The sequence below is a fragment of the Musa acuminata genome, chromosome BXJ1-3, assembly GCF_036884655.1.
Source record: "Musa acuminata AAA Group cultivar baxijiao chromosome BXJ1-3, Cavendish_Baxijiao_AAA, whole genome shotgun sequence".
NCBI lineage: Eukaryota > Viridiplantae > Streptophyta > Magnoliopsida > Zingiberales > Musaceae > Musa > Musa acuminata.
This window is the reverse complement of record NC_088329.1, coordinates 2,585,380-2,604,265: the sequence shown is the minus strand read 5'-3', so window position 1 is coordinate 2,604,265 and position 18,886 is coordinate 2,585,380. Positions and strand designations below refer to the sequence as shown.

Genomic DNA, 18,886 nt, shown 5'->3' with positions numbered 1-18,886 from the left:
GGATGGAAAAGAAGAAAGAAGAGAGAAATCATGTTTGGAGCCTCTTCCTTCAGATGAGGTGTGTACCTCTGCTTCTTGCTTTTTTGTTTGTTCTCCAAGAGAATGGCATCTGCAAGCAGTGAACTTGTTATGACCGCAACGTGAATGCAGCTTCCTCCAAATCATTGATTTGCACTGTTCGAGTAGAGATTTACTACTCATTTGATTCCTTTTCCCACAAGAGGGAAGTGATATCGATCAGAAACAATTAGTCATAGGACGTGGAGAGCTGACCAGCTTCACGCAATCCCTTTCACCTTCCGCTGCAGAGATTTCTGATTGCCATAGATTCTGGTGGTTTCTCCTGGCCTCCGGGTTGATTTGCCTGCCTCTGTTGGTCTCAAGATGGCAGATTGCATGGACAAGGAAAGAGTCGACCGATGTTCCAACAGGAACTTGTACGACTGCTACAATGCAAGCTCATGGCCATGCAGTATGTGCTGGAAGCCTGTTCCACAAACAGTGAAGGTGAACTCATTTCCAGCTCTCATTAATAGGAGATGATCTGAAATAACCATCCAGTACATCAGTTCTGACAAAGAAGAACAACTAGATAATTCTCTGCAGCTACATGTGATCATAATGATGGAGCAGTTCCATTTCATTCCCTGAATGGGAAGATTAGAAGAAAAGATAACAAGAAATGACTGGTTTTGCTACTGCCATGTCTAATACCAATTGTTGTACATAAACAACTATTTGGTGACCTGTGAAAAGAGTTGGCCGTAAGACAATTAGGGGGAATTGAAAGTGCCAAACTTGTGACTCGGTGGTGGTGAGGACAGTGATTGTTAGGAGGAGAAGGGAGCATATGTTGTGTGTACAGTTGTATTATTATTCTGTTTCTGGGAACTTTTATTTCTGTACACAGACAAAGAAAGAAAGAGAAGGAGAGGGAGAAAGATTTGGGGGCAATGGAGGCCTCCGTGCATGATTTCTTTCTTCGGCCCCTTCTCCAAACCCTCGCTCGCCATCAATCGCTCTTCCAAGGTTAGAGTCACCCGATCCGACCCCATCTGTGTATCAATTTCTTTCTTGCAAAGGCGATTGCTTTGCTGAAAAAAATCGTCTTTTTGAGGAGTTTCTTGGTGCTCTTTGATCTTGGCTCGAAACCTAGGTTGGATTTGGTTTTCGGATAGTTTGATCGATCAAGATGGAAAGGTTGGTGGCCGAGTTTGGGGGAGGAAAAATATGGGTTTTCCCCCTTCTCCTGGCTCTCGTCTCCCTACAATTTCGTGCTTTGTTTTGGCTTCGAGATGCCAAGATGATGTTTTCCTAAGCTAGCTTGCTTATATATGTTGATTGCTTGAGCTTCGGCAGTTCTTCTGTACGTGATCAGGTCGTGTTCTTTGCTTCGGTTATTCCAAAGTCTCGGCTTAAAATGTTGCAGAAATCTTTCCAGTCTGTTAATTTTTGTTCTTTCAATCGAGCTTGAAACCTTCGCCTATGCTTTCTTGTTTATACATAGATTAACCTGTTTATATCAAATCTTTCTTGTTTTTACGCATCCCTGTAGTTGATAGTCACATATTCTTGGAATTCTCAGAGAAAAATGCTGCTAGATTTGTGGAAATTGTCTCATGAGTTTTTGGTAATCCAAAGTATCTATGTCTTCGATGACCTCGTGTTGCCAAATTGTAGCATGTCTTTCTTTCTGTTTTAAGAACAGAGAAGCTTGCAGCATTGCAAACTTCCCAATGCAATTTGCATTCCGTCAGCTGTTCGAGAAGGCCCCCCCTTTTTTTTTTGCTTGTTTGGGATTTAGAAGCAAAAGGTTATCACTTCAATTGATCAGACATTGTTCTATGAATTTATCTCATTATATACATTCATGCACTACAATTTCAAATGCTTGTATAAATTACTAGAACATCCAATCATAATTTGCTTTGCATTATCATAAATTGAAGTTATTTTGAACTTTGAGTTGGCTGCTTTTCAGGCATTTTCATACTCTAATTTGCCCCTCATACAATGGGCATCATAAAAATAAGGCCACAAGGGCCTGGAAACAGTCATCATTTGCAACAAAGCTTTGTGCATGAGGAGAAATTGTTTTCAGATAGGATTTTCGGTGACGATCATGATGAACATGAAGCTGCTGAGGTGGGTTGTGAATATTTTATGATTGGAGGTCAGATGTGCAGTATCCCATATGAGCTTTATGATCTTCCTGATTTGAACGGAATACTCTCTTTGGAAACTTGGAATTACCACTTAACCGAAGATGAAAGGTTCTCTCTGGTAGCTTTTCTTCCGGATATGGACCAAGAAACATTTTGGCTTACAATACATGAATTGCTTACAGGTGATAATATGTTCTTTGGAAGCCCGCTCAAGAAGTTTTATAATGGATTGATGGGAGGACTTTATTCTCCACAAGTTACTCATTTGAGAGAAGGCCTACAGTTCTTACAGAGAAGTGAGTACTATCACACGTTAAGATCATATCACAAGAATATGGCTCAGACATTCGTGGAGATGAAAAAGATATGGGGTAGATGCCGATCCAATATCAGTGTTGAAGAAAGGATTCTTACTTGGAACAGTAGCAAGGGGCACAAACCTGTTTTCGTGGTCGATTTGAATGCGTTTCCAGATGAAGATACCTTAAAGATGGTTGAAAGAAATGAAAAAACATTACCATTCTCAAAGAAGGCCAAGTATCTAAATGAAAATTGTGACCCATCATTTCCATTAAATGGTCTACTCTGCAACACTAAAAGGAAACCAATGGGAGTTCTGAAGTTAAAGCCATCTGTTTCAGGCTTAGTGCAAAATCAGACCCTCCAACCATTGCCCGATAAACCAGGAGAACCAACCAAGCAGCTGCCTAAAGCTAAAGGTGTTCTGAAAATAAAGCCCAAGTATGATTCTCTTAATCCAAAAAAGCCAAGAACAGAATCAGAACAAATCTCTGCAAACATTTGGGGTGTTCATGCACCTAGAGCCTCAGGTCCACAATTTGTTTTTAAGAGGGATGGGCTCAATTTTACTGAGAAGTTGCCAATTTTACATCAGTTAGACAGAGATGGAATTGCTTATGGAAATCAAGAGGCGGTGCAAAATAAAGAACTTCTATACGCAGGTGCTGAAACATTCATGGATTCTGAGATATTCCCAAGAAAGCTGAAGATAATTACAGATGTGAGGCAAGATGCTGTAGGGAAATTCAAAGAACACTTTCCCTTAATAGCTAACCAGAATTTAAGAAATTTTCCTCGTGAAGCTGACCTGATCGGGGAGTACCGCAATGACAAAAAGATCTTGAACAATACAAACACCCAGAAAAATAGATCGATTTATGAAAGTTCTGCAGATCCGAAGATAGAAACTTTCCCACTTACATTTGAAAAACACCGAGAAAAGAGGCTGAACGCTATTTGCGAAGCAGGCTTAAGGACTGCAGATAACTGTACTGACAAACATGACATTTTGACAAAACCTACTGATCATTTGGAGGATGGGAGTAAAGATGATGCAACAAATGTGACACATTCAGGAGCTGAAAAATGTCTCCTATCTCCTCCTATAACATACAAAAGGAAAAAACCATACAGAAAGATCAACCAAGTGGATTCTCTTAAGCAGCAACCAGACATAGTCAACTTTGAGCCAGCTGCTCCTAGTGGAATAGTAAAACCAAAACCGATGGCAATTAAGATTAAGTTCAGAGGCTTGACAGGTTACAATACTTAATGAATAGCACCTGCTGCCGGATTGGCCGCTACGTGACTATTGATCCAATTAATGCAACCTCATGTACTGAATGGGGACTTCTATCAGGCATTTTAGGAACTAAATATCAATAAATACTATCGTAAAAGCCATGGGCCCCTTGAAAGGATAATCCGCTTCTTGGCAGGCTTGTACTATGAGAGGCAAGCAAGGATCCACATTGATGGTTTGAACTTAACTTTTTGTAGGAAATTGAACGGAACTTACATATTTTTAGATGATCGGTTTTAAAAAATAATAGTCCAGCATATCACAGACTACTATTTGCAAGCTGTCCTTATATTTCTACCCTTTCTCAGGGTTGATATGAATTTTGTTCTGTATCCGACTTCCTCAAGTGGACAATCAGGGAGATCTTTTTTTTCTCCTTTTTCAGTGGTCATTTTTCATGTGCTGATCCTGGTAAGATCATGGTCAGATGTTGTAAATCGATGTATTTTAACATGAGCAATCAAATAGATGTCCTTTACCATAAGCAATTGCTTACCTTTCAGATGGTTCATCGACCTTAATTCTAGGCAATATCTGTGTCAAACTGAGACAATTCCACAAGTAATTCAAATATGTGGTACTTCCCTCTGCAGTGTTCTGCTAGCAAGCACCAGATGTTGCACCTGTTAAGATGGACCTGTTGCTTATTGCAGAGGGAACAAAAGCAGAAAAATTGGACCAAACTGGGATGTCAGAAACTAGTTATAAACTGGAGTATTTTGCATATTCATATAGCTTTTTGTTTGTGGACTAAAGGCTATTAGGTACACAAAGCAACTATTTCTCTTTTTCTGGGACTAAATTGATCAGAACTGCTGCCTTGTTCAAGTTATCCATGAACAAAAAACAAGTAAGAATATTTTGCTAATTTTTTTTTGTCTATTGCATATTTGTTCAAATTATTTCTATGAATATGCAACCTTGTAAAGTTATGTCATTTTAATGTTCCCTCTTTTTTACAAGATGCCTCTGGGGCACATAATATTGAATCCTCAAGCTAATTTTAGTTTCATGCTCAAAGCTAATATGAAATGGGCATTACTGATTCAGTCATCTCTGTAACTGACAAAAAAAGGGCTGATGCTACCATCCATAATCTTTCATAATAATGGCTAGCACAACACTTTCTGCTTCTGAACAGAGGTTGTAAGAACAGCCAATGCACATTGGTCAAACCCTTCTTTTTTGGGTGCAAATCTTAGAACACCACCTACTACGCAGGTTGATGCATGATGACCATGCTTCAAATGTGGTGTTGCAAGAATCATCCCCTTTGTTGAATGGTTCTAATTTTCTACTCCTCCCACTTATCATGGCATGAGCAAGCAACAAAGCTAGTGGCTGAGGCACTGGCACCACTGAACCAGAGGAAGCACATTATCTTCACTGTTCCAAGTCGAAATGCAAATTGCATCCTTCAACAACCCTCGAGAATGCCATCTCCAACCAGGCACATCAAGAACCACCCGACTTGTTATTTGCAAGTGCCCTGGCTACATCTTCCAACACTTGAAGTGGAAGTCTGACCACTCATCGGAGAAGAAAGACATTGTATAGAACACAAGCTGGGTGATTTGTATAGTCTGTGATATTAGCACTCCTTAAACTGCAGGTATCCTGATCTCCACATAAGATGCTTAATCTAGCATATGCAGTGGAGATGGTTTTTCGAGTGCTTGGCTTAACCCGAGGAGAAATGAAACACATGCAGGAAGAATTACAAGTCCTTCGACCATGTCTCATGGTCTATCGACCGACAGTGACTGAGCCACCGCAGATTTCTCACCACTGTTCCCATTTGAGAAGCATTGCACGAACCCCATGGCTCGTTTTCTGCAACATTCCAAAAGCTTAGCAAGGACATGACAAACTGAACGGGGCTTGCCATGGGAAATGTCGGAGAGGTGCGGTGGATTATGCAACTTCTGCAACATCATGTCTCCGTAGACTCATGTCATCCACAAACGCATGAACGTAAGAGAGCCTGTCGCAGGGAGCCACACTGCCTTGAGATGGATTAGATTATGTCTTTCCACATGATTATATCAGAAGAAATAGCAGGAAGGAAGGAAGAAGAAAGCGATAGGCCACCTTGAGATCATGATTGTTCTCGAATGCTTTGTGGTTCTTCTTTCGACATTCTTTTTTTGGTGGTTGCTTTGGATCCTTCATATCAAGTAACATTAGCCAATGGTTCTTTTGGGCGAGGAACGATAGAGTTCAGTTCATTAATCCAATACTAAACAAATAGCCATAAAGTTGTAAGTCTATGGAATAGCTCAAAAGTTGGTCGCCATTGCTTCACGGCCTAAGTTAGAAAGAAGATTCCAATTCAAAGCTGAGGACTCTTCTTGGATGGTCTTCCCACGGGACTCGAGAGTGTCGGACAACAAGTCAGGAGTCAATTATACGGGCTTAATTCGTAGTGCCTTCCAGCTTGTGATCACACCTCCTTTTCTGCTCGTGAGTGGATTGAATCTCATAAAGAATCACGGGGGTCTTTTCCTTGACCCAACCCGTAATTTGTTGCGCAATGACGCATGACCTAATCGCCACAGAGAAGGACTCGAGTGGCCACAGGAGGAAGACAAGTTGGAGAAAGCGATGTACCACCCATTGAAACTTGAACGCGCAGAGGCACAGCTATTTAGAGCTACTCCCTTCACTCGTTCCAAGTTCAGATCACCGAGTTCTGCAAGCGTAATGGCTTCTCTTGCTTGCTCTTCCTGCCGCCGTTGCCTCCACCACCTCCTCCTCCTCCTCTTCCTTGCTCTTTCTCGTTCGTCAGCGTATGGAAAACCTCCAAATATGCATGTGTTCAGCATCCATGATTTGCTACCCAAGTCTGCGTGCTCTTCCCCAGAAGGTTGAGACAAATTTCTTTCCATATATATAGAATTTCGAGTGTTATATATATATATATATACATATATAGCATGGTATACCACCGAAAAGCTATGCAGAAGTCAAGATGGCCTGTGCAGCTTTAGGATGCCTTCCTGCACACCATGCTTGTTTAAAGAGGTAGGTCAACAGAGGAAAGCGATTGGTGACCAATCAAGGACAGTAGCGGTGTCTTATCCATCATATAATAGTTTCGATAGAGCTCAAATCATTGTAGTTTGGATTGATAATGATTCAAAGTTGAGTCACAGAGAACAAGCCAGGAAAATTCATCTCCCAGTCCACCAACAGATTGTTTCCACCATGAACTTAGTATATCCTTCATTCTAATATCAACCATTGTTTATGAATGATTCCAATCCCCTGATGCTAAATGAATCTTACCGTAATTTCCAATTCCGCAGCTTCTGATCCGTCCAAGTTGAAGGTAGTCCATCGGCACGGTCCGTGCTCGTCGTTTGACGACGGTCGGAAGGTGCCCCATGCCCGACTTCTCGACGCCGACCAAGCCCGAGTCGACTCGCTTCATGTCCGGGCCTCTGCTGCTGCTCAGGTCGACAAGCTGCGCAGCTCGTCGGCCGCAAGGATCCCCGCCCGCACCGGTGGCTCCCTCGGCACCGGCAACTACGTGGTCACGGTCGGCTTCGGCACCCCCCTCATGGACTTCTCCGTCGTCTTCGACACCGGCAGCGATGTGACGTGGATCCAGTGCAAGCCATGCAACGACTGCTACGCGCAGCAGGAGCCGGTGTTCGACCCGGCCCAGTCCTCCACGTACGCCACTCTGGCCTGCAACTCCGCCGACTGCGGCCGGCTCGACTCGCACAGCTGCTCCAACGCGTCCACCTGCCGCTACGACGTCCAGTACGGCGACCAGTCGCAGACGCAGGGCACCTTTGGCCGCGACACTCTCTCGTTGTCGCCGTCCGACGTGCTGCCCGGCTTCAAGTTCGGCTGCGGCGACACCAACAGCGGGCTGTTCGGCAGGGCCGCCGGGCTCCTCGGCCTCGGCCGTGGAAGCGTGTCGTTGGTGTCGCAGGCGTCGCGGAAGTACGGCGCGGTGTTCTCCTACTGCCTGCCCTCGACGTCGAGCTCGACTGGCTATCTAACCATCGGCCGTGGCTCGCGGTCGAGCACCAAGTACACGCCCATGCTGACGGTGCCGGAAATGCCATCGTTCTACTTCGTGAGGTTGATAGCCATCGAGGTGGGCGGCAAACAGCTGCCCATCTCGAGGATGGTGTTCTCGACCGCTGGGACGCTGATGGACTCCGGCACGGTGATCACGCGGCTGCCACCGTCGGCGTACGCCATCCTGCGGTCGGCGTTCAAGCAGAAGATGACACAGTACCCGCCCGCGCCGGCGTTGTCGATACTGGACACGTGCTACGACTTCACGGGGTACACGACGGTGTCGGTGCCGACTGTGGCGCTCGTGTTCAGCGGCGGGGCTACGCTTAGCGTTGACTTCACCGGGATTCTTTACGTGGCGAACGTGTCGCAGGCTTGCCTGGCCTTCGCTGGAAACGACAACGCCGACGACCTGGCCATCATTGCCAACGTGCAGCAGAGAACGTACAACGTGGTGTATGACGTCTCCAAGAGGAAGATTGGATTTGGGGCCAAAGCTTGCAGCTGAAATCATCAGTCAGTCATTTGACAGTAGCAAACAAATGGAATGATTAAAGGACGAACTACAGAATAAAAGTATCTGTGAAAGGTTAACAAAGCAACGGTCAAAGCATCGATTGGTCGTGTCAAATTCCTTCTAGAAGATTTTTTTAAACGATTTTCTCGAGAAAGTCTTTTTTTATTTTTTATTTTTCAAAAAATATCACCTATTTTTATTTTTTTGATTGGTCTCTCATTAGAAATAATATCCAAAATATCTCTCGTCAACCATAATAATATTTTTCTCATCCATTATAGATAGTGTTTTGACTTACTATAATATTTTGTCACCATAAAAAAATACTATAAAATCGACTTAGAAATAGTATAAATAGTATATAATACAAATGAAATCATAACATTAGCTAAACCAACTTTAAACCTAAAAATTTCCTAGTGTAATAGTCTGATGCTGGTTTTTTTGAAAAATTACTCCTTTTTTTTTGTACAGTCTGATGCTGGTTTGAATTATATATTTAACATATATATATATATTTATATATTTATCTAATTCATTTATATATTTATCAAAAACATTACATTACCAAATTGTTGTGACTAGTCTTTTCCTTCCCTTAAGTCTACAGAGCTTCTGTACCTAACCTTATCTAACGCGAAAAAATACAGAAATATAAATACAGGCGGCTTTCGTCCATTTGCTATCAATATTGCACAGATAATAAATGAAGCAAAAGAAGATATTGCCCAATAATATGGTCCATAATTGATCCGAGAACTCATTTCATCGTTCCTTGGTTGATAATGACATAGACGTACCTTGTCTTGTGCAATAAATAAGTTCTTGAATGTCTCGTTCATGGCCACCTCGCCGTCCGTGTCTTACCCGGCTTCCTCCTCCTCCTCATCTTCTTCTTTTCCTTACCCTCTGATACTGCCAACAAGAGAAGTGCAGTAATATCATATTGCCTGTGCTGATTCCTTAAGCCCACCACAGCTTCAACGCCTAGAACTTAACAATCATATCAGTGAATCAGCCAAAGTTATTCTCATAGTAGCTGAAGTACCGAAGTAACTCTGAGATATGACATGGTCTTTGCAATCTGGTTCCGCAAGAGCCACAGTGGAAGAGGATCCTATGGACATCTCGCTTCGGACTGGTAGCCGATTGGAGATCTGATAGTGTACACGGATCTTCCACACCTCGACGGGGATACGCGATAAGATTTATGTGACTCCGCGAAGATCGGACAATCTGACCTTGAATAAGCCAGTGGGTCCTACGTCAACGACTAGTCCACAGCCTTCTAAATCAATTTGGCATGTGGTAATCAGAGGCCAAACCGTTAGCATCGCTTTGAAGATTCAAAGGAGAGAAGGTCGTACTGAAGGTTCTCTATAAATTGGATGCATTGCCAGAGCTCCTACGCACAAGACTTGTATCTCCCCAGCTAACTAATGGCTTCAGCTGTCCTCCTAACCTGCTCTTGTGTTCTGTTTCTGCTCCTAAGCTACCGTTCTCACCTTGCCAATGGAGAAGTACAGAGCTACCATAAGGTTCAAAGACGTTCTTTGAATCCCGGAGCAGTCTGCTCTCCGCTCAAAGGTTAATCATACATCAGCTGCCTCCTACTTTTGGTGTTTTATTTGCGCTGCAGATCTCGTACCTGTTATAAAGTATCATCTGTAGTTTTAACTAAATCTTCCTTCTCTATCTCTTTAAGCTGTAAATTGGATGCACGATGTTACTGAGCAAGCAGATGGAAGTTGTACTCATGAACTGCTGCATTTGTTTGACGTAAATTTACTTAAAAGACAAAAAATTGATACTGACTATTGGTGGTGATATATACTTCCATGCATGCATGCATGGTTCTCAGGATCCAACGTTACCTCTCTACGGTTGGTCAGTCGGTATGGACCCTGCTCCCCCTTCGAGACAAAGGAACTGCCATCACTTGAACAAATCCTTCTTAAAGACCAACTTCGAGTAAATTTTCTCCTAAAGGGTGTCGCGAAGTCTTCTACTGATGATTCCAAGGTAAGCATCTCCGCCATGGACGCCGGAGAGGAGTATGTGATCAACGTCAGCTATGGCACCCCCAGCCGAGAGCAGACTGTGCTAATGGACACCGGAAGCGACCTGAGTTGGATCCAATGCAAACCATGCAACGTGTGCTACCCGCAGGAGCAGCCGATCTTTGACCCATCCCAATCATCCACCTACGCCGTGATCCCTTGCAACTCGCCGACCTGCAGTCAGCTCCAAGGCAGCTGCTCGAGCTCTTGCGCTTATTTCATCCCCTACGGCGATGGGTCGAACAGTTCAGGAGTCTACGGCTACGACAGACTGACGCTGTCGCCAAACGACGTGATCGAGCCCTTCCTCTTCGGGTGCGGCACCGACAACAAAATGGTATTCCAAGACGCCGCAGGGCTCGTGGGTCTCGGCCGCGGCAAGAGCTCTCTGGTGTCTCAGACGTCGCAACTTTACCACTCGGTCTTCTCCTACTGCCTTCCTTCGACTTCCAGCAACACGGGGTTCCTAAAACTGGGCGAACCTGGTGACGCCTCCAACACCGTTTACACTGGAATGCTGACCAGCTCCAATGATCCAAGCTCCTACTACGTTGACCTGATCGGAATCAGCGTGGCCGGGAAGCAGCTGGTCATTCCGCAATCGGTTTTTAGGTCCGGTGGCACGATATTGGACTCCGGCACTACGATCACTCACCTCCCGCCGTCGGCCTACGAGACCCTGAGGTCGGCGTTCGGGAGCTACATGTCCCAGTACCCTTCTGCGCCTCCTACGCATGGACTCGACACCTGTTATAACTTCAGCGGCTACGAGACCATAACAGTCCCCAAAGTAGCGCTGCAATTTGGTGATGGAGTCACCCTGGACGTCGACTCGTCTGGGATTCTCTTCGATAATTGCTTGGCATTTTCTGGTGGGCAAGTTTATGGCGTGGGGATCATTGGCAATGTGCAGCAGCGAACATATGAAGTAGTCTACGATGTAGGAAATGAGAGAATTGGATTCGCGCCGCACGCTTGCAGCTGATCAGTATCACCTCATGCATATATATATAAATATAAATAGATAAATAAATAAATAAATAGCATGAGGCATAAGGATATATAGCATGCACCAGCCTCTATTACCTTAGCCAGAATTTTCTATCGTTCTATTCCAGCATCCACTTCCCTGCTTCTATTTCAGTAAACTGTTATCCGTGATACACCATTCTGGTCCATCTGTACGTGTCTCTTTTCTTGGTTAATTATGTGTTTGGAATCATGTTTTGGAAGTATAAGCTTGAGCTCAGATTAATTAATCTAACAGCATTTTTATTCGTATATAATAAAGAATCACAAGGGTCCTTCCAATGAAGAATGGTCTATTTAGTCACCACATCGAAAGAAGGAAGACAATGGAGAAAAGCTAGGGGATGTGAGTGACGTGCTATAATTCTATAATTAGTTGTTCGAGGCACATATAATTTAATTTACTGTAGATTATTCTTAATCATAGGAAAAGTATATTTGATCAAAAAAACAAATAATAACATAAAATGTATGGGAAGCTTAAATCTAATAGCAAATTCATGTCTAATTCATAATTCAAACTTGTATTTGTAATAATTTTAATAAAAGGGATAACTGTTGTCGACCGGTCACATTTTGATATCCCCCACGTGAACCCAGACACGTCGCCGTAGACGTGGAACTTCAAGTTCAAAGTGGTGCGTAGCACACACGTGGCGGGCAACCGCTCGTCGCCCCCTCCGTACAAACAACATCATCATGGTACAGTTATCTCGGAAAGCATGGGGCAGCGTCGCGCGACGTTGATCCGTGCAGATCAGTCGGCGCTCGCACAGAAGCTTAAGTCGATCGCCCGAGAAGCCGACCGTAATTAATTGTCCATATATAGCTAACTCACCCTCGTAGGTATAAAAGCTAACCCTCTTTGATCAGGAGGGGTTTGAACACTCAACTTTCCCTAACCCCACTTAACATTGACTCGAACTTCGGAGGGATTGAGTCGGGAAATCCCCCTCCCGACCTCGACCTTTGTGTAGGAACCGACAACGAAGCAACAACAATCCGTCGAGGGAGAACCGCACTCGGGAGACGACGCTTGGACCCAACCCGACCCGACGTCGACGCGACCCGAGCATCTGCGTGGGCAATCTTGCGCATCCGGGACTGGACCGAGCCTGACAACTCGACCACGGTTCACTAATATTTGTATATTGTTTTCCTTATAAATCACACCATCTGCAACTTGATAGATCTTAATATGCGTAGAAAATGTATGTTACTAATAATAAACTCATCTAGTCTGCATAAAGATCTACAAGTCTGATAACTTTCCATCCTATTTTACTCTCCAAATAAAGCTAAATTGGTCCATGATTAATTGGAAAACGCCATGGTTGCCGAGTTCTTTAATGTCACTTGGAGTAGCTTGTCCTTCGCAATCATTTGGGAGTGTGTCTCTTTCACGGCCACCTCCCCTGCCTGTACCTCCTCTTCGTCTTCTTCTTTTGATTAGCCTTTGCTGCTGCCAACCATTGATTCAACACCAGACCAGCTGAAGTTATTCTCATAGTGCAATGCGTTCATCACATACAGTATACGAGCTGTCGATCTATCATTGCAGGTTTCAGAAGTACGAGTCCATGTTCTTACGCACTTTGGTTCGTGCGGACATGGAAGTATACCGTGCAATTCCCTCTCGATTAGCTCCCGATCCACTCGCCTGGGTGACTCGTAGAACAGCCATAAGGAAGCATTTAGTTGTGGTTGTTATTAGTTGACGATTTATGAGCCGGTCAGGATCGGTCGGTGAAGAAATCGCACCAAGATGTTGAACTGTTGAAAGTCTTCTCTCCGGTCTTGCACTCGAGTTGTGGCTCTAATTATTCGACTTTGAACTGTTAGCAGTCTTCCTTTCGATCTCATCGTTGTGTCGTAAACCAAATAATTTCGTGGATTTTGCAGTGGGAATGCGAAACTAAGCTTAAATTGCTCCGTGATTGTGTGGAAGAACTTGACGATGCCAGTCAATTCGAAGTCAACGACTAGTCGACATACTTGACTCAAATCAGAGAACAATCTGGTGGCACAAAGAAAGTGGTTTTGAAGTCTCTATATATTGGATGCATTGCCGTAGCAATCCTGCGCCCAGGGCTCGTCTCTTCCCAGCAAATGGCTTCGGCTGCTCTCTTAATCTGCTCTTCTGTTCTGTTCCTGAGTCACTGTTCTTCCCTTGCTAACGGAGAAGACGCTCAGAGCTACCACGTGGTTCGAAATCATAATTCGAGTCCCGAAGTTGTCTGCTCCTCATCCAAGGGTCAGTCATACCTCAGTTGCTCTCTTGCATAAATCTTTTCTTTGGGCTGCAGATCTCATACTCCGCTACCCATGAATTGCTGAAACCATTTGATACAGTTTCCTTAAAAGATAGTTTCGCCGTTCTCAGGATCTAACGCCACCGCCTTCCCGTTGGTGCATCGGCATGGACCCTGCTCCCCCTTCGACGACAAGAAACTGCTATCGCTAGAAGAGATTCTTCTGAAAGACCAACTTAGAGTCAACTATCTCCGGCGAAGTGCCTTGAAGTCTTCCGCCAAGCCACAGGTCGATGATTCCAAGGCAAGCATCCCCGCGGAGTACGGAGGAGGGGAGTACGTGATCACAGTCGGCTATGGCACCCCCAGCCGAGAGCAGACTGTGACGATGGACACCGGGAGCGACCTGAGTTGGATCCAATGCAAACCATGCTCCGCGTGCTACTCGCAGCAGGAGCCGATCTTTGACCCATCCCAATCATCCTCCTACACCGCGATCCCTTGCAACTCGCAGGACTGCAGTCAGCTCCGAAGCAGCTGCTCCAGCTCTTGCGCTTATGGCATCACCTACGGCGATGGGTCGACCACTTCAGGAGTCTACAGCTACGACAGACTGACGCTGTCGCCAAACGACGTGATCGAGGACTTCCTCTTCGGGTGCGGCACCGACAACGAAGGGCTGTTCCAAGACACCGCAGGGCTCGTGGGTCTCGGCCGCGGCAAGCGCTCTCTGGTGTCCCAAACGTCGCAAGTTTACCACTCGGTCTTCTCCTACTGCCTTCCTTCGACTCCCAGCTCCACCGGGTTCCTGAAACTGGGCGAACCTGGTGACGCCTCCAACACCGTTTACACTCGAATGCAGACCAGCTCCAATCATCCAAGCTTTTACTTCGTTGACCTGATCGGAATCAGCGTCGGTGGGCAGCAACTGGCCATTTCGCCATCGGTTTTCTCGTCCCGTGGCACGATCATCGACTCTGGCACTACCATCACTCGCCTCCCGGCGTCGGCCTACGGAGCCCTGAGGTCTGCGTTCCGGAGCTACATGTCCCAGTACCCTGCCGCGCCTCCTACGCGAGTACTCGATACCTGTTATGACTTCAGCGGCCACGAGACCATAACAGTCCCCAAAGTAGCGCTGCACTTCGATGGAGTCACACTGGATCTCGACACATCTGGGATCCTCAGGCATGACTGCTTGGCTTTTGCTGGGTACGAGGGCGGTAGCTTCGGAATCATTGGCAACGTGCAGCAGCAAACGTTTGAAGTGGTCTATGATCTAGGAAACGAGAGGATTGGATTTGTGCCGCAGGCTTGCAGCTGATTGATTCACCACGCAACCACCTGCTCTTCGTTTTCAGCATCAATAAGAACAATGGGTGACAAAATGAAGACACCCGGAGTCAGTATGTTCATATAGTATAGATTCTGTTCCTCTGAATCTATTATCAGTATGTTTTGTCTCCTTTTGTCCGTAAAGTTGAATTTGGCAGTCATTCTTCAGCACCTTCTCATTTATATCATATGACTTCACATAGCGTAGCTAATGATTCAAGCAAAACATCTAGAACTCCGATAACCAAATGCTCCATGATCGATCGAACTCGAATGATTGAAAGCAAAATCTTACTCTGGAGCATGGCATTTACTATCAAGGCAAACTTGGACATGATTCTGTTTTCATGCAGCTTCGTGCCACTAGACAGGACTATAAAAATGAAATGTCAACCATGCTAAATCGACATTCAAACCATAGACTTGTTAACATAGAACATGAGTTATCCATGCATGCATACACAAAAGTTATAAAGATCTCTTTGGCAAAAGGCGATGAAGGCCGTCTACATAGTTAGTGCATATCTGAAAAGCACACCAAAAAATTGCAAGAGAAGCAGCAGAATACAGAAAGCAAAGCTTAATCCAGATTAGTCCACTTCCTCCATCTTACTCTCTTCGGCATCAGCAGCATCCTCAAGCGTAGGCATGTCAGTGTCTTCAACCTTTTCATCCTCATCGATGCTGAGACCTAATTTCAGCATGCGGTGGATCCTGTTGCCAAAAGTATTGGGGTCATCCAAGCTGAAACCAGAGGTGAGGAGAGCAGTCTCAAACAGCAGAAGTGTCAGGTCCTTGACTGATTTGTCATTCTTGTCAGCATCTGCTCGCTTCCTCAACTCCTCCATGATAGGATTCTCTGGGTTGATCTCCATAGTTTTCTTGCTGGACATATAGCCAGCCATGCTGGAGTCCCTGAGAGCTTGTGCCTTCATAATCCTCTCCATGTTCGCAGTCCATCCGTACTCGCCAGTGACCAAACAGCAGGGTGAGTCAACAACGCGATCAGACACGACTACTTTCTCCACCTTGTCACCCAACACTTCCTTGATGACTTTGCAGAGCCCTTCAAACTTTTCCTTCAGGGCTTCCTTCCTCTTTTTCTCATCGTCACTCTCATCAAGCTTCAGCCCCTCCTTTGTTGCAGAAACCAGCTTCTTCCCCTCAAACTCCTTCAGTTGACCCACGGCATATTCATCAATTGCATCAACCATGAAAAGAACCTCGTACCCCTTCTTCTTCAGCTTTTCAAGGAACGGAGAGTTCTCCACAGCCTTCTTGCTCTCACCAGTTATGTAGTAAATGTCATTCTGACCCTCCTTCATTCTCGTCACATAGTCCTTGAGGCTAGTCATCTCATCCCCACTCTTGGTAGAGTGGAACCTCAGCAACTCTGCAATCTTTGACCTGTTCTGAGAGTCTTCATGGATTCCAAGCTTGAGATTCTTTGAGAATGCCTCATAGAACTTGTTGTAATCCTCCTTGTTCTCAGCAATCTCGAAGAAGAGTTCAACACATTTCTTGACCAGGTTCTTGCGGATGACCTTGAGAATCTTGTTCTGCTGGAGCATCTCTCTTGAGATATTGAGGGGAAGGTCCTCAGAGTCCACTATCCCTTTGACAAAGCCCAAGTACTCCGGCATTAGTTCTTCACAGTTGTCCATAATGAAGACACGACGAACATATAGCTTGATATTGTTCAGCTTTTTCCTTGTGTCAAAGAGGTCGAAAGGAGCTCTCTTTGGCACAAAAAGAATAGCCTTAAACTCAAGTTGGCCTTCCACAGAGAAGTGTTTCACAGCCAAATGCTCCTCCCAGTCATTAGTGAGACTCTTATAGAAAGCAGCATACTCCTCCTTTGTAATCTCTTCAGGCTTCCTCATCCAGATGGGCTTCTGTTTGTTGACCAAGGACCATTCATGAGAAACCTCCTTGATCTTCTTCTTTTTCTTCTCTTTCTCTTCCTTCTCCTCATCAACATCTTCCACCTTGCCTTCTTCAGTGTCTTTCTTGTCCTCCTCATCCTCATCATCTGAAATTTCTTTCTCTGTAGTCTTCTCAGTCCACAGGGAGATGGGATAGCTGATGAATTCAGAGTGCTTCTTGATCAAGTCTTTAAGGCGACGTTCCTCAAGATATTCCAACTGCAATCAAGCATCTCATTCATTAGTAAAATCGAAGCAAAGCAAAGGCAGTCCTTAAAAGGATGCTAATATTTGATTCTAGCATAGCAATACAACAGCTGAGTATCTTATTACATGATTTCATGATGGTGAAACAAAGGAAACACGGACAAACACATTAGAATGTGGATCCAACAGATAATAGATTAGTAGATATGAACAAATAGATATAAGAATGCAATAACCTAGAACTATACCACCAGAAGCACGAGATCAAGCTGGACAACAGCATACTTCATATATATATTTTTTTCTTTGAGCAGTTGCTGTACTAATGACTAAAGGCAAATCTGAAACGAAACACACAAGTTAAAGCCACACCATCTCATCTTTATAATCAAAATTCATAAGTAAAACAGTGAACCTCAGATAGCATCTCTCAGAGTCCATAAGTTGGCTCTTCAACCTTATGAATGAAGAACATATACACGATGTCAAATTATAATTAACATCTACTGATTATGGATTCAAGAATTTCATTTTCCTGACTTACTCCTCTGGTAATTAGCTCCACCCAATGGTTGTTTCCACGTGCATGTAACCACAATACAAGCTCGCAAAAGTAAAGTGAACATCACAAAGATGTTTCTCATGGATTTACCCCACCCAGTAAATTGAGCAAGAATAGCTGCAGCTGACAAGGAAAAGAACACCATACTGATTGGAAAGAACATGTTCTTATCATGCGAAACTACTATGACAAACCAGAAAATTCCTAGTTGTCCTAAGGATTATGATCCAGGGGGATTGTGTTTACCTGATCCTCCTTAAGGAAAAGGGTGATCTTTGTCCCCCTCCCGAGATTCTCCCCTGAGGTGTCCCTGGTGACCGTAAATGAACCCCCAGCCTGCGACTCCCAGACGTACTGCTCATCATCATTGTGTTTGGTGGTCACGACGACCCTCTCGGCTACCAGATACGCGGAGTAGAACCCCACTCCAAACTGCCCAATCATACTGACGTCGGCGCCGGCGGCAAGCGCCTCCATGAACTCCTTGGTCCCAGACCGAGCGATCGTGCCGAGATTGTTGACAAGATCGGATTTTGTCATGCCGACGCCACTATCGATTATGGACAAGGTGTTAGTGGCCTTGTCAGGGATGATATGGATGAAAAGCTCCGGCTGGGCGTCAAGCTTGCTCTTGTCCGTCAGGCTCTCGAACCGGATTTTGTCCAATGCCTATTGAGGGCACCATATCAGGACCAAAAACGAAGCAAACACCAAAAAAAGGAGATCTTTTTAAAACTTCAGATTGATGCATCAAGGCAACACGACGCTTACATCGGAAGAGTTACTGATGAGCTCTCGAAGGAAGATCTCCTTGTTGGAGTAAAAAGTGTTGATGATCAGGCTGAGAAGCTGGTTGATCTCCGCCTGGAAAGCGAAGGTCTCCGTCTCGGCCGCCATGGCTGGCCCTGTAAAGAGAACTCGAACTCGATCGAGAGAATGAGAGTGAAACTGAGGGAGAGATTTAGGCGGAGGCTTCTTCGGCGCTAGGGATTCCTACGGGCGCTGTGTGAAGAAATGGCATATATATATATAGAGGGAAAAAAATTCCGTTTCTAGATCCTTCTATAGATCGAAAAGACCGGACCGCTGTGTGAAGAAATGATATATATATATATATATATATATATAGAGAGAGAGAGAGAGAGAGAGAGAGAGGAAAAATAAAAGTCCGTTTCTAGATCCTTCTATAGAACGAA

At 44.7% G+C, this 18,886-nt stretch overlaps 5 protein-coding genes across 8 annotated transcripts; 4 read left to right on the top strand and 1 right to left on the bottom strand.

Annotated features, from left to right (window-relative positions):
• The first annotated feature begins 426 nt into the window (after positions 1 to 426).
• On the top strand, positions 427 to 4,780 carry LOC103976972 (uncharacterized). Of its 3 annotated transcripts, none has more exons than XM_009392346.3 (2): positions 427 to 1,029; positions 1,982 to 4,780. In XM_009392346.3, exon 2 carries the CDS (start codon positions 2,014 to 2,016, stop codon positions 3,736 to 3,738), a length of 1,725 nt encoding a protein of 574 aa, XP_009390621.2. In that variant the 5' UTR covers positions 427 to 1,029; positions 1,982 to 2,013; the 3' UTR covers positions 3,739 to 4,780. The 3 variants fall into 3 exon arrangements, with proteins under 3 accessions (XP_009390621.2, XP_018678346.2, XP_009390622.2); XM_018822801.2 differs by lacking the exon at positions 427 to 1,029 and adding an exon at positions 1,073 to 1,378; XM_009392347.3 differs by lacking the exon at positions 427 to 1,029 and having other exon boundaries at positions 2,136 to 2,273; positions 2,348 to 4,780.
• A 1,659-nt stretch (positions 4,781 to 6,439) lies between these two features.
• LOC103976973 (aspartyl protease family protein At5g10770) lies at positions 6,440 to 8,490 on the top strand. The gene is made up of 2 exons (XM_009392348.3): positions 6,440 to 6,634; positions 7,077 to 8,490. Exons 1-2 carry the CDS (start codon positions 6,472 to 6,474, stop codon positions 8,309 to 8,311), a joined length of 1,398 nt encoding a protein of 465 aa, XP_009390623.2. The 5' UTR covers positions 6,440 to 6,471; the 3' UTR covers positions 8,312 to 8,490.
• A 1,239-nt stretch (positions 8,491 to 9,729) lies between these two features.
• Positions 9,730 to 11,629, top strand: LOC135636526 (aspartyl protease family protein At5g10770-like). Of its 2 annotated transcripts, none has more exons than XM_065148239.1 (2): positions 9,730 to 9,907; positions 10,182 to 11,629. In XM_065148239.1, exons 1-2 carry the CDS (start codon positions 9,760 to 9,762, stop codon positions 11,363 to 11,365), a joined length of 1,332 nt encoding a protein of 443 aa, XP_065004311.1. In that variant the 5' UTR covers positions 9,730 to 9,759; the 3' UTR covers positions 11,366 to 11,629. The 2 variants fall into 2 exon arrangements, with proteins under 2 accessions (XP_065004311.1, XP_065004320.1); XM_065148248.1 differs by having other exon boundaries at positions 9,768 to 9,907; positions 10,026 to 11,629.
• A 1,601-nt stretch (positions 11,630 to 13,230) lies between these two features.
• Positions 13,231 to 15,164, top strand: LOC103977361 (aspartyl protease family protein At5g10770). The gene is made up of 2 exons (XM_065115922.1): positions 13,231 to 13,663; positions 13,793 to 15,164. The coding sequence occupies exons 1-2, from the start codon at positions 13,519 to 13,521 to the stop codon at positions 14,983 to 14,985; spliced, it is 1,338 nt and encodes a 445-aa protein (XP_064971994.1). The 5' UTR covers positions 13,231 to 13,518; the 3' UTR covers positions 14,986 to 15,164.
• A 208-nt stretch (positions 15,165 to 15,372) lies between these two features.
• LOC135616575 (heat shock protein 81-1-like) lies at positions 15,373 to 18,722 on the bottom strand. The gene is made up of 3 exons (XM_065115916.1): positions 18,462 to 18,722; positions 17,937 to 18,359; positions 15,373 to 17,140 (listed from the first exon to the last, which is right to left on the bottom strand). The coding sequence occupies exons 1-3, from the start codon at positions 18,585 to 18,587 to the stop codon at positions 15,587 to 15,589; spliced, it is 2,103 nt and encodes a 700-aa protein (XP_064971988.1). The 5' UTR covers positions 18,588 to 18,722; the 3' UTR covers positions 15,373 to 15,586.
• Positions 18,723 to 18,886: the final 164 nt, after the last annotated feature.